Source organism: Penicillium subrubescens (assembly GCF_028828155.1).
Source record: "Penicillium subrubescens strain IBT 31985 chromosome Unknown utg000001l_segment0_segment0, whole genome shotgun sequence".
NCBI lineage: Eukaryota > Fungi > Ascomycota > Eurotiomycetes > Eurotiales > Aspergillaceae > Penicillium > Penicillium subrubescens.
The window spans coordinates 840,136-853,834 of NW_026643151.1; the positions used below are offsets into that span (position 1 = coordinate 840,136).

Sequence of the window (13,699 nt, forward strand, 5' to 3'; positions counted from 1 at the left end):
TTCCATTCCACTCGAGTGCAATCCATCGACCGACATGAATATGCCCCTGTCGCGTTTCGAATTCGTCTTTTCTCCCGCCCTGTTTTCCGAATGGCAATGACAATGACGACCTACTCGAGTCCATTTCAATTATCACGACAGTTGCTTGAATGCTTGATGAATTTAACTCTTTTTTTATGCGGATGCTTAGTGTGGTGGGGGTTAGGGAGGATTTTTTCGCGGTTCGGAGTTGGGATGGTGGGGAGGTTTCTTTCCTACTACAAAAATCTGATGGAATTGAATTGACGTCCCTTTTGTCTTGCACTGCTGCTCTACTTTTCTTTGTGGACTGTGTAGGTGTGGAATACTGCTCTCGTAGACTCTGGAGCTGGATTGATGGAGTAGGATCTGGGGGTTCTCGGTCATACGACAACGCTCATGATTCATGGCGAGTGGGTTTATATCACGAATGGTATGGTCTACTCCAGGTAGTCCGGTCCGTATTCGTGATGCAAGAAATATAGAACTGGTTGAAAGTAGATCTTCAAGGGAAATATCATCGCTCAAGCTCAACTACAGACCCCTACTCCATCCTCCCTGGAACCAACCCTCAATTCAAGGAACCTCATAAAGTCTCTCTCGGCCCGGTGGCTCAGTAGAGCATAACTTCGCTCGGAAAACATCAACATCCTGTGGTGTTGTTTCGTTAGCGGGTTAGCATTAGCATGTATACACCAAAATATCTAAATATCTCTGAGAGCCTTACACAAATGTCTCTGTCAATCTATCCCGCCTGTGTATGTGTACATCATAAGACTCAAGACAAGAAAAGTTCGTATCCATGATCCCGGGACCCAAATATTTCTTCATGGGTACAGAAACGAGACACTTCCATATTCACCGAACCGCGAGCACAGTGCACTAGATTAGATGCAAAGACTAATATTGCGATGCATATCGTACTTCTGATGGCAGATGCCGGCACGGGGTGGACTCTGGTATTGACTGCATCGTTATGGCCGTTCAGTCCGTTTAGACTGTTCAGACTGTCCAGTTTGGGGTGGAATCTTTGCTTTGATCTAACTAATCTCTGATTTACAATGCTATAACACGCGATGGAATAAGTTGTTTATGCTTACAATGTTGTTTTGCATCAACCCGGAATTTAGTTTTAGTATGGAGCAGAAAATCTCGAAGAGATAGATGATGGATACGGACAGGAAGGTCTCGGTCTCGGTCTTGATTACTTGGGATTCGAAGGATAGAGGAGGATTATTCAGGTCGGTTCGGTTGCTGGCGGTATCTGTATCTACTGGGAGGCCTGCCTAGAAGTGCCGTGCAGCGAGAGCGTTTACAGAGAACGGTTCGAAAAGGAAGTTGATTGCTCCGCTCCAATAATCTGGTGAAATTCAAGGAGTAGGGTCGATCTCCGAGTCTTCGTCGTCTTGGTCTGCAAGAAGTCCGACTGCTCGAGGAATAGGTAGATATGTGTTTTCCATTTTGTTGCGTATATGACCTGGTTTCTCAGAACTTCGGTGAGACGGACAGTTGTTGGCTGGCCACTTGGGATCACCGATGACTCGAAATAGTGTAGCTGCAGAAATGAAATGATCAGCGGGACTGACATCGTGAAAGGTGTCTGAAGATCTTCATCTCGAGGCCATCGATGACGGGGGTAGACGTCGCGAGGTCCGGAGTTTTGCGAACCGATCTTTCAGAAGCGAAGTAATATCATGTTCAGTCGCTTCGCTTCGTTGGATATCATCTCATGAAGGACAAAGTCTCGAAAATCAGGTTTGATATCTCTATAAAGACTTGATGAATCGATAATGTAGGCCTACTCCTCAAGAAGATCCGTACGTTCCTTGCGTTGTTATCTTCCAGCAACGATAATAAGCATAGTATTCTCTTCACATCCTGCTCATCCTCACATTCATCCAGGCATCAACAACAATAACCGCGGTCAAAAGGTCCCGTACCCGCGAGTCGAGAGATCGAAGTGGATAATATAGCAATTGATCAAAATGTTCACTCAAGGACTTGGCCGTGATACCCGGATTCACCTGCACATCCTGTCGAATCCCACCAACTCCAGGTATCTAAGCATTAGAACCAGCCTCACTTGTAATCTCGTACAGAAGAGCAGTTCTTGTTCCCGAGAGACATTCATCTTCATATTGCTCCATGCATAAGCCAAACTGAGCCTCGGAGCCACTGGGTGGTTTTTTCAAGGGATCTATATCGCATCATCACGTGACTTCTTGACTTGCTGCTTTTTGCATAACTCTAACGAGTACGGAGTAGTAAGGTTCTAGTAATAAATATCTAAGTTTCTGAGACGATGCTTGATTAAGGTTGACTGTTGTCCCTTTGGCAAGTGCTTGAAATTCCTAACTCTGTTGAATTATACATTGCTGTGTCCGTCGGAACATATATCGCCGCGAAACCTCCTACATCCCAAGTCAGATCAAATAACCCTACAGTTTTGATCATTACCCATTCCAGAGACTACATCTAATTACCTGACGAGTATCTTGTAAAATTTTGTTTTCACTCGAAGGAACCTGGTCTTGTGGTATTGTCCAGGTCCAGTCATGGGCGTTCCATTATCGATTATGTCAGCACCATAATTCTCGAAGTTCGTAAACGAAACAACGGCCAAAAGGAACAAAAAAAGGCCTCTCTCCTTTGTCTTAGTATTCTCTAGTCAAGCACTTGAGAAAACAAATTGCACACTACCCACCGCTATTAAATCTCACAATCTATTTACAGTGTTTCGGCTCTTGAATGTAGACTCGAGAGTCGAGCTGGCCTAATATAATTTGCCGGCTATTGCTTTGTTTGTTAGGTTGAGCGAATGTGTATGATCATGTGACCCAGGCATGTATCGTAACACTTTTATCCGAAGCGGAGGACGGAGAATAAGGTAGAATTCAGACTTCTACTGTAAATTTTGATCATATCAGTTCCCGTATTCGAATTAGCTCTCGGCAGATCTCGGGGTTTCTTGAAGCTGAGATGAGACTCCACTGATCGAACATTGCGGTCAAAATTCTTCACGGTATGTAACCGACAGGGAGCTAAGTCACATAACGAGGTGAAATTTGACTACGGAGTACTCCGTACTGATCGTCATGCTCGCTTTAGGTATGAATTGGCGGTCTATTTGACAAGAAATCAATATTTGGATCTAAATCACAGCAAGTATTTAGCTGCCTCAGCCTTCGGTGTAAGAATAGACGTCTCCGGTATGGCTATAAGAAGATGCTCGCTCTCTAAAAACACTAACGACAGCTTCTAAGTAGCTAGCCTGTTGATACTGGGATTCTTGATAATGTATCCTATTATCTTGGTGTCATAGAAAATTACGCGAATCAAGTCTAACAAGTCTAACAAGTCTAAAGAGTGAGCGTCCAAACTGAAATCGAAAACTACTGTACATAGCGGATCTCTGGCTATATCACAGATGGCCGAAGCTGCTGAGTGTAGCGAGCGCTCAATCATCAATATTCGTAATAGTCTTCGCCCTTTCGGAAATGTCAGAGCTCCCTTGACTCGTGTCGGCCGGCGAAGCACCACGCCTCTAATAATCTAGACTTTATGTGACTATCTTCTCGAGAAGCCTAGGTTATATGTGGATGAGATGATGCTTTCCCTCTGGGATGAGTTTCGTGTTTGGGTGACAAGCTCGAGTCTTAAGAGGGCTCTTGCTTCGGTCGGATGGCCGAAAAAGGTAGCTCGACAGAGAGTAAAGGAACAAAACGCTAATCTACGCGATTTCTACCTGTATAACATTAAGTTATACGTCTCGCTCATTAAACATGTTCCTAGTGACAGACGACTTACTTTCTCTATATAGTAGAAAACAACCACGAGTCTTAACTCCTTGCCCCGAGTATAAAGTTTACCCCACGCAAGTAATTATTTCTCAACTGCTATCCAATCGATATCAAGAGAGTTAAACCGCTTCTTTAGGTCCCGTTGCTTGCGATCGTTGACCGACATAACCATAGACGTGTCATCGGACCAAACCGGTCGATTACAGGAGACTCTCTCTTAGAGAACTTTCTCTAGCTTTACCCCTAAGGACCGAGGGCTAATAAGCACTCGGAGTCAGGGTTACATCCTGTACCGTGTCCTCCGACCTAAAGCGGTTATTCACTTCCAAAAATCCAGGGGGAAAAGAATTTCATTCAGCCTAAGCCATCCCAAATTTCAAAAACATCCAGAGCGAGAGCAAAAACTACTCGCAGGAACAAAACGAAACAACAGAAGACAAAGCAAGCTGGGGAGGAGCTGCTATTTCAAAAACGCCACCTCGAAGCAAACTGGAAGGGGAAAAGAGGACGAGAAGAATCCCCCAATAGCAACCAAGGTCCTCTGTCTAGTCTAGTAGCAGGCTCTTTCATGCCAAGGCCTTGGGGGGAATCCTTCATCGTCAAGCCGGACGCGAATGCGATCCGGCAGGGCCGGATGTGTGTATCATAAGATTTTCCAAGAAGGGGATGCGGGCAGGGTTTGCAAAAAAGTCGGACCCGTAAAGCAAATCAAATCATGAATGCGGAAGGGGGGATGTATTTAGCGACTGAGGGAGAGTTAGTTAGCAGAGGACTCGAACAAAGCAAAGCAGCCGCAACGCCTTTGTAGGACACTTGATTTGACTTACTCCTCGGCCCACTCATTCTCGCGGCGGATCTGATCCTCCTCCTCGGGGGTGAAGTCGTTCTGGATGTTGAACGTCTTCCGGATCTCCTCAGGGGACTTGCCCTTGATCATGTTGGCGACGGTCTTGCAGCCAACGTCGAGGAGAGCCTTGATATCGAGGTAGTTTGCAGCCTGTGGAATGGGATTAGCGGGAGCTCAGAATTCATCGTTGTCACGGTCCCCGGAGTATGGTTCCTTCAAGGTCACATCGTGTCGAACTTACCAGGATGATTTCAAAGAGCATCTCTTGGTCCACCTGCATGAACTTCTGATCCCACTCTTCAATGTCGGTGGTCTTGCGGCGGTTATCATCATCATCGGAGGCGCTTTGAGGATCGTTCTTGTGGTGCTCGCACCACTCGATGACCTTCTTGAGGACGGCCTCGTTGACCTGTAGTGGAGTGGTCAGCCGTCAGCTCGACAAATGTATGGGGAGTTTTGTGGTCGGAGTGGGAATGGTACTGACATTGGGAATGGGGATGGCCTCGCCAGAGTCACCAAGGTCCTCCAGCATGTTCTTGATCAGGACCGAGCGCTCGGCAACGACGCGGTCTAATTTTCCATCGTTAGCGACTGCGGGGTTTGGCCCAGCGCGGGGGGCAAGGGTCTGCGCGCCCTTGACTCAACATACCAACGGAGATGTCGATACCATCGCTGCTGGTAAGGGTAATCTGGGAAGACATTTTGAAGGATGGTAATGCGCGACGGAATCTAAAGAGGTTTGGATCTGGAGAGCAGGTGACGGAACGTTAGCTTCTGAGTTGGAGGTGGCAAGAGAGCAGAGTAGACGCGCGGGATTGCGTTGACGGGTGGAAAAAAAAAAAAAAGGAGAGGATGGTGTGAACTCACTTTCCGGAGGATATGTGAAGGTGGTAAGTTGAAATTGCGGAGAGAGTGGGAGTTGAGAAGAAGAAGGTGGGGAGTGGCAGTCGGGGAGGTTTAAAGAGGAAAGAGGAGGTCTGGCGTTTAGTCACTCCGGCGGCTCTGCTGCCTTTCAGCCCCCACACAGTGGCACAGTCCGATGGTGATGGGTGCCTGGACAAAGTAAAGAATTGAGGAATAAATGCGAGTTATTTGACGAATAGGTAAGAGTAGGGAGGAGGAAGAAAGGAATAAAAGGATAGAAATCTTTATTTAGCTTTGAAACGTGTAGGAGAAACATACAATGTATGTTCATTATGGCTATTCTAGGAATCTAGGAATTGTGGTATACTTACTCGACTCTACAAAACAGTCCTAGTCATAGTCATAATTGTACTGGTAGCAGTAATAGTAACTATCATTAATTTTTGGTAGCAAATTCTCCTCCGAGACCTGAAAACAAGTCTATGCCTAATCAAGATGCATTGCCAGTGGTTTAGAATCACTGACTAGTGCATTTCTGAACTATCACAACTGACGGATCTTTACAGAAGGTACTTTACTAGGATTGGAAATGCATAGTACATTCGAATCTTAGTAGTTAAACCCAGGTCACAATTTCAAACTTGACTATCTCCTAACTAGTCTCTTTTCAAAAAGTCAAACTATCTAGGTTAACTGGGTCCATCACTCGGAGTTAGTGAACCCCTAGTCCCTAGTCTTTTTATTCTGCCGCTTGATCGCGCCAGTGAGCCAGTGATATCATCGTCAACTCCCAACGCGTCGCTTCTTACTTTTTTTTCTTCCCTTTCTTTTTTGATTCCCCCCTTCAAGAGCCTAATCTTTTATTTTCTGTCACGTTCTCCCTTCCCCATTCTCTTTGACATCTTCATCCTTTGTTTCTCCCGCTGCTACCTTGGCAGCATGTCCCGCCCCTGAATCATGTGGAGACGAACCTATCTACTCTTACTACTCATCCGTGTTTACTTTGCGCTCTCGCCAAGCTATCTACATCCCGATGAGAACTTCCAAGGCCCCGAGGTCTATGCTGGTATGTCAACTGTCCAGAGATGATCTTTCCCTATTTTCTACCGCCAATACCCCCTCGAGACACTGGAAATTCCATGCGCGCTGCTGGAAATTATTTTGCGACCGGCTGTCGCGGATCTTGCGATGCGCCCGCTTCCGCGATCTCCCTACTCAAAACACAACAGACTATGATCGTGTCCATATCGAGGGTCATCCTACTATCTTCCAAGATAACTAACCTTGATGATCTCTTATAGGCCGCATCTTTGGCTATCCTTCCAAACTCCCCTGGGAATTCACGGTCGACCACCCCATCCGCAGCGTCTTCCCACTATGGCCCACCTACGAGGTCCCCATGAGCCTGTTGAAATGGTTCTACACGGAGATCGAGACGGGCAACCCACCACCTGAACTGGTATACTATGCGCTACGTGGAGGAATGTTCCTGCTGAGCTTTGTGCTGGAAGACTGGGCGATCTATGAGCTGGTGCCATCCCCGCGCCACCGCCGTGCGACGGTTGTCCTGGTGGCCTCGTCGTATGTCACCTGGACATATCAGACGCACACCTTTTCCAACTCTCTGGAGACACTACTGGTAGCCTGGGGACTGGTTTTGATTCGGCGCATCCTCGAGAACAAGGTTCGTTCCGTCTGTGCCTGTGGGGAAGATGAACAATAGCTAGTGGTGGTGGTATTGATCCTGGTGGCCCTTTAAACTAACTGGTGTCGGCAGCAACGCTCGTCCTTCTTCTCCTGCGCTGTCCTATCGTTCATCGCAGTGGCCGGTGTCTTCAACCGTATTACCTTCCCTGCATTCCTCCTCATCCCAGGTCTACAATTGTTGCCATACTTCCATCGCAAGTGAGTATGCTCGATCTACACCTCCGCCAATGCTGCCCATCCCCGCAGTATACAGCCCAACCATATACTAACCCACGCGCAAGACCAAGCTCCCTAGTAGCAATCCTCGGCTTCGGCGCTTTCTTCGCCTCAATAGCAATCTATACAGACACCCTCTTCTATCGACCCTCCTCCACTCTCCTCTCCGCCATCCGCAACCCCATCATCACCCCATTAAACAACCTCCTCTACAACAGCGACACCACCAACCTAGCCACCCACGGCCTCCACCCACACCACCAACACTTCACAGCCAACCTCCTCCAACTCCTCGGCCCAGTTTACATCGTCATGATCGTCTCCGTCTTCCGCACCCTCCAAATACCCACCTGGCTACGCAACGCCCGCGCCGTCTCCGCCCTCTCCGCAACCCTCCTCCTCTCCATATTCCCTCACCAAGAACCACGCTTCCTAATACCCTGTGTCCCCCTCCTCCTCAGCTGCATCCGCGTGCACCGCTCCCGCATCTTCCTCGCGACATGGATCATCTTCAACGGCATCATGGGCTTCCTCATGGGCGTCTACCACCAAGGCGGTATCGTACCCGCCCAACTCGCCATGCGAACCATCGTCTCAACAAACACCGCCGCCCAAGGCGTGAAAACAAACCCCGACACCTCAGTCTTCTGGTGGAAAACATATTCCCCGCCGCAATGGCTCCTCGGCGCAGATAACAGCTCTACACCCACGATCTCCACTCTCGATCTCATGGGTATCCCAGGCGTAGACCTCATCCAGCGGTTAGACCAATCCGTTCCAAAATGCGGCACAGTCTCACCGGTCTACCTCGTCGCACCGACGTCAGCGACTTTCTTGGACGAGTACGCTGCAATGGGGACACCACGCACGCCAGATCTCCAGCTGTATCGTTTGTGGACCTACCGCAAGCATTTGAATCTGGATGATTTGGACTTTGGTGATGATGGGATTGTTCCCACGTTGGCAAGGGTGATTGGACGGCGCGGGTTGGGGGTTTGGTCTGTACGACGGGCTTGCAAATAAGGGCGTTTTTTGTTCGAATACCCCCCTTTTCCTTTCTTCTCTTCTCTTTTTACGTTCTTTGTTAATTACATTGGGTGGTTGGTCGGGTCGGGTCATGGTTGGGTTCAACGGGACTAGACTAGACTGGACTGGACTGGACTGGACTGGATTGGGTTGGGTCGGGGGTAAAGGTCGGGTTATTGGGAGATATGACTATAGTATAAAAAAATTAGCAGGCATGCCCGCGGATTCTTTGGTCAGAGCAAAGTACTTGAGAACCCTTTTGGGTGATGCCTTTTCTCTTTCATTCCTCTTTTATCTTCTGTCTTTTTTGGTTTGCGAGATATACCGCTCTGGTTTACTATACTTGGAGCATGCTGGACTTATGCTGTCGTTTTTAACGAACTAATTCCGAACACTCATACTACATAGGTTCGTCATTAATTACATTTCAACCCCAGTAATCAGTGGCGCGTCCTCTAGTCACCACAGGCAATATGTGTATGTTCTGACATAGCTGATCACCCTAAAAGGTGGGGGAGTGGGGCGATTAATGTTTACAAGATCCACTTACCGTTCTCTTGCAATGGGAATGAATACATGATATTGCATAGATGATATATATTCTGCACAATATACAATGCCTGCTGGACACATCTAGATCTACTCCTTACTTAGACTCGACTTATATGCTTTTTACGATGTTTCTTTTATCAATATAATCAACAGAGTTAGAAGGTTAGAATGTAACATTTGTGTTTAAAGCTGTCAAGTCCAGGGTCTTGGTGGTTATACGGAGTGTGTTTAGGTATTCGTTGATTGTGAGCAATGTGAGGGCGAGTTTGGTGTTCAACCTTTGCCTGGGATTCAACTGATGGGGTTCAACCTATGGTGAGGGTGTGGCTTGATATTGGGAGTGCTGTATATAGATGTAAACAGATAATCTTGCATTGACACCACGATACCTACACAGCGTTGTTTGTTTCATAAGGATATTGTTGACGTGCTTTTCCCTTTTTGAAAGGCATACAGACAACAAAGACACAAGAAGGAAAGATCCTGCAAATTATACGTATTTTCCCGCGCTCTCAGCGTGTCGCTTTTCTATCATAAATGCCTCTCCCTTTCTTGTTTACTTTTCAATCTACTTCTTCTTCCTCCATTACATCCACATCCATCCATCTATATACCAATCATACCTCCATCAACCTGCCACTTCGCTACCATCATCCTCCAAACCGACGGAAGCAATCTTGCCAATGAACTACCTCTCCGTCTCGACTACCGGGTGATACTCGACGAGAACGTCTGGACCGAGACAGGCCTGGTGAACGGTCCCTTCGGCACCCGAAGAGGCTTCTTCTAGCTTTGGATGTTCCGCGCCATGCATCACCTGCCCGCCCCCTTGCCCTGTTCATCGAATTCGACAACTATTTACCTCTGGGGTTATTTACACAGCGGAAAATGGGCATGCAGTTGTTCTTGTTCCTTCCTTTTGGTGGGCTTGCGAGTTCGAGTATAACCGAAAGCTCTGTAGCCGAACAGAGTTTCTCGTTGTCGCTGCATGTGCAATGACTATCCATGGATTGTACGTACAATGGCTCTGGACTGTACAAAAAGGCTCAGGATCTTCTCCCGACCGCGTAGTGGTCAACATCGATGACAGGGAACACACTACACTAATCCTTGGTTACAAGAGCTATATTGGTCCCGCCTCCCCCTCCTAAATTCACCAGTCACCACCTACATCAACATCGACAATCAAGGACACGACAGTCCAATGAATACAGCACACATCTTATACATCCTTCCACCGACATACCCAGGAGCACGCCTCAGATATCAAGGAGAATCAGCAACAATCACACCTGTCGAAAATTTCCTTCTTCACCTTTCCACCAGAAAACCTCTCGCGGGCTTTTTCAATGAGAAAAGCATATTTCCATCCTCCGCGCTTCACTCACGGCCTGCTGAACCATAAATCTTCAGGAAGATACCCCCATAAAATAGAAACTTTGAGATCCCTTCGATGGTTTCAGCCTTTTTTCCCGTTGTTGGTGTTAACACAGTCGTATGGAACAGGAACGCATCGAGACTGCCGAAATCCCATCGGACTGGTACACGCGCGCCCTCCCTTGCCTCGGTGTGCTTTTCGCCCTCTGCTACGGGCCTGGTTCGCTCGGAGGGGATGTTTATTTCGGGAGACTCTCTCAGCGAGTTGGATCAGTTCCGTCCGGAGTGGTAGACGCACCGCAGTCTGCGAATATTGTCGTCGTCCTTCGTGCGACCCCTCCTAATCACGTACTAGAGTGAGATCGCTTGAGTAGTGTGGCAGCAGGAGTATACCGTGGGACATATTCATCAAGCCAGAGTACTCTACCATGGGAACCGGAAGAAAACCTCAACAGAGAACACTCACCAACGACCGAGATCTTTTGCATTTTGATATCAGGGACGGGATATGCAACGAGTGAGCCACGAATGTTATCAATCGCTTCCAAGTAATGAGCGGTTGCTTTCATGCCTTAGTTACAGGCGACCCCGCACCAGAACATCTGGTTCCTTGAAGAGCAACCAGGCCATGACGACAACCTGGTGGAGTGGCCATTCCCTCGGGCAGTCCGGGCAAAGGTTGCTTAATCCTTGGTGGATCTGTGACGATGATTTGACAGAGTGGCATGCCCGAGCTGTGACCTTGTTCTTTGCTGATTATGTCTGTCCTAACTGGCGACTGAACCAGCCAGCAACCGGGAATCTTGCTCGGGATAATATCGAGGAAGAGTCCCTCCTACCACCCTCAAACCATTCAGTCCCTACTACCTTCCACCATTCCATAGCACCAGCTAATTTCTTTTGTTTCTTATAGCTCTGTTCATTCCCCGACGGGAACCGTCAAAAAATAAAATCAACGCTGAGTTCGGGCGACAAGCCTACTTCATTTGGTTGCGAAGACGGGCATCCACAAGACGAATCGCAAAGCTGGTGATTAGGAACCACACGACACCCTCGTCGCTACGCAAAACCATGACCTCCGTCGCCGGAATCTTGCTGGTTACGGTAGAAGAGATTGCGGAACTTGCGGCGGCAATCAACGCATACTGCAAAGCGAACGTGTCCCGAGACCGCGGCTATTCTACAGAAGACAGAGTCACCGATAAAGAGCTCGTACCTACCACTCGTGCGCGAATTCGCGGCCGAGTGCAACTTCGCCATCCACGCCCGCTCAGCCAAGAGCTGGCCCGGCGCGGCAAGAGCGCAGTACATCCTTATGAATCTTCTTTGTTGGGGTTTAAGACCTACAAGAGGCGTTCCCACATCTACAAGCATCAAGTGCGAAGAGTCCGATGACCCCACATCGGTAGACGGAGAATATTGTGGATTGAACCAACGAGCATCTGAACGAATAGCACGATCACCGGACCTCAATATACGGGAGAATATCGTTGATTGTACAAACAGAGTATGGGTCTGCCACGGGGGCTCAACCAGCCCGTTTCCTGTTTGGGAATGCGCGGCACACACTTCCATCATCAAGCTTCGATGGGCAGATTGCAAGGCCTATTACATGGGAGAATCGAAGTCCGAATAAGCATGGTCTTGGATTGGGGGGTTACATAGGCAGATTCCCTTTCCAAAGTGTCCACTTACACCTTCCCTCACCAAGCACCGAACGGAAGATGACGGCTGCCGGATACGCTGGGAAATATCGCAGACCGTATAATCAGAGTCTTGAGCTGGTGATTACACCTAGAGCATTTCTACCTTCTTTCCTCCCCCTCACGGAAAGAGGATTCCAATCTGGTTAGCAGAGTCTTCTACTACGAGACTTTGGCAAAACCTTACGCTCACAATGAAAACGACGCCCTCACTCGCGGCGTACATGCACGCTTTCAATCAAGACCGCTTCGAGCAAAAACATTCTCTGCCTGTCCTCGGCCTCCCCATCAAGTTCGTCCCCAGATCAGGAATGGTAAATCACCATTCTCATAACCACAAGAATATCAATTACTGATAGCAGTACTTGGCTAACAGTCATAGGACCGACTGAAAAAGGCAACGTACTCTCAGGAACAGACAATCGGCAACGAAGCCGACGATAGTTCGCGCAATGCTCGCAAAACCACCGCCGCTGTATGGGAATACGTCAAACGCCCAAAGAAAAGGCAAAGTAAATCATGGGTATTAACACGACACGACTGGACGATGACCCCGGTGCGGCCAGACCAAACTCGGCGCCCCAAGGTAAGAAATCGAATCAGAGGGCCGTCGAAGTTCGGGTCTGCGCCAAACCCTGCGCGCGAGTCACCGTGGTCTCGCTTTGGTGAAGGCTCTCATCTTTTGGGAGATGCTCGCGGAGATGCTCACGAAAATTCTAAGGCTCGGGTAGGATGATTCTCATTTCTTATCGGGGGCAGACTATACTCTATGAGATGGCGAGCAGACTCCAAGACCCATGACTGTCTGAAGATAGACATGGACATGGACTTTGAGTAGGATGATACTGGTTATCTTCATGGATATTCCGAGAGGATATCCATATGGGTGATTCGAATCAACCGCCATCCTCTTCCTATCCTGGATACCAGTTGGATTTGACCAGAGATGCCAAAAAGGCCAAAACTATCTGTGGCATGCATGTCTGTTGAAGAGCGAGGAGACGTTCATCAAACTTCTTGAGCCCAGAATCAAATCCTGACATAGTTTTTGCACTTCATGGATATTATTGCAACTTATTTATGTTTTACTGGATTAGCTTAGGTAGCACCCTCGCCTACAAGCTACAGCTAAACCAGAACAAAACAAGCCATCGTAGATCCACATTTATACACTGGTTATGATTCAAACTCTACCTCTAAATAGCAATAATAATGCAATAATAAACTCATTTCCAAGTGTTCTGTTCGTGGATGGCCACTAAACCTACTTCACGTCCCGAGACCAGGATGCTGTGTCATCCGTCCGGATTCGAGTCGGTTCGCATGACTACCGCATGTGGATGGCGGGTGGCGGGTTGACTGGATATTGGAGTACATACCAGCATACCAACACCAACCACATTCCTACCTTCCTACTGCCTATTCCCCAGTTCTATCTCTCCAGTTCTCTCCCTATAGTTCCACGAAGATAACGAGGTATCCACCTTCTACAATACGAAATCCAATCTACGCAAGATCCTCTCAAATTCAGCGAAAACGTCCCATTTTGCCCATTAAGTAGATACATGACAAGTCATTTCGGGGGGGGG

General features: G+C 48.0%; 4 protein-coding genes across 4 annotated transcripts; 3 read left to right on the forward strand and 1 right to left on the reverse strand.

Annotated features, from left to right (window-relative positions):
• Positions 1 to 4,557: 4,557 nt before the first annotated feature.
• Positions 4,558 to 5,366, reverse strand: skpA (SCF ubiquitin ligase subunit skpA; the record flags this gene model as incomplete). The annotated part of the gene is made up of 5 exons (XM_057146197.1): positions 4,558 to 4,564; positions 4,646 to 4,815; positions 4,907 to 5,074; positions 5,150 to 5,235; positions 5,315 to 5,366. 5 exons carry the CDS (start codon positions 5,364 to 5,366, stop codon positions 4,558 to 4,560), a joined length of 483 nt encoding a protein of 160 aa, XP_057014083.1.
• A 1,120-nt stretch (positions 5,367 to 6,486) lies between these two features.
• On the forward strand, positions 6,487 to 8,475 carry smp3 (glycosylphosphatidylinositol-alpha 1,2 mannosyltransferase smp3; the record flags this gene model as incomplete). Its single annotated transcript, XM_057146198.1, has 4 exons — positions 6,487 to 6,595; positions 6,831 to 7,213; positions 7,307 to 7,434; positions 7,518 to 8,475. The coding sequence occupies 4 exons, from the start codon at positions 6,487 to 6,489 to the stop codon at positions 8,473 to 8,475; spliced, it is 1,578 nt and encodes a 525-aa protein (XP_057014084.1).
• Positions 8,476 to 11,478: 3,003 nt separating this feature from the next.
• N7473_000259 (uncharacterized protein) lies at positions 11,479 to 11,802 on the forward strand (the record flags this gene model as incomplete). The annotated part of the gene is made up of 1 exon (XM_057146199.1): positions 11,479 to 11,802. One exon carries the CDS (start codon positions 11,479 to 11,481, stop codon positions 11,800 to 11,802), a length of 324 nt encoding a protein of 107 aa, XP_057014085.1.
• A 502-nt stretch (positions 11,803 to 12,304) lies between these two features.
• N7473_000260 (uncharacterized protein) lies at positions 12,305 to 12,846 on the forward strand (the record flags this gene model as incomplete). The annotated part of the gene is made up of 2 exons (XM_057146200.1): positions 12,305 to 12,424; positions 12,493 to 12,846. The coding sequence occupies 2 exons, from the start codon at positions 12,305 to 12,307 to the stop codon at positions 12,844 to 12,846; spliced, it is 474 nt and encodes a 157-aa protein (XP_057014086.1).
• Between the last annotated feature and the right edge of the window lie 853 nt (positions 12,847 to 13,699).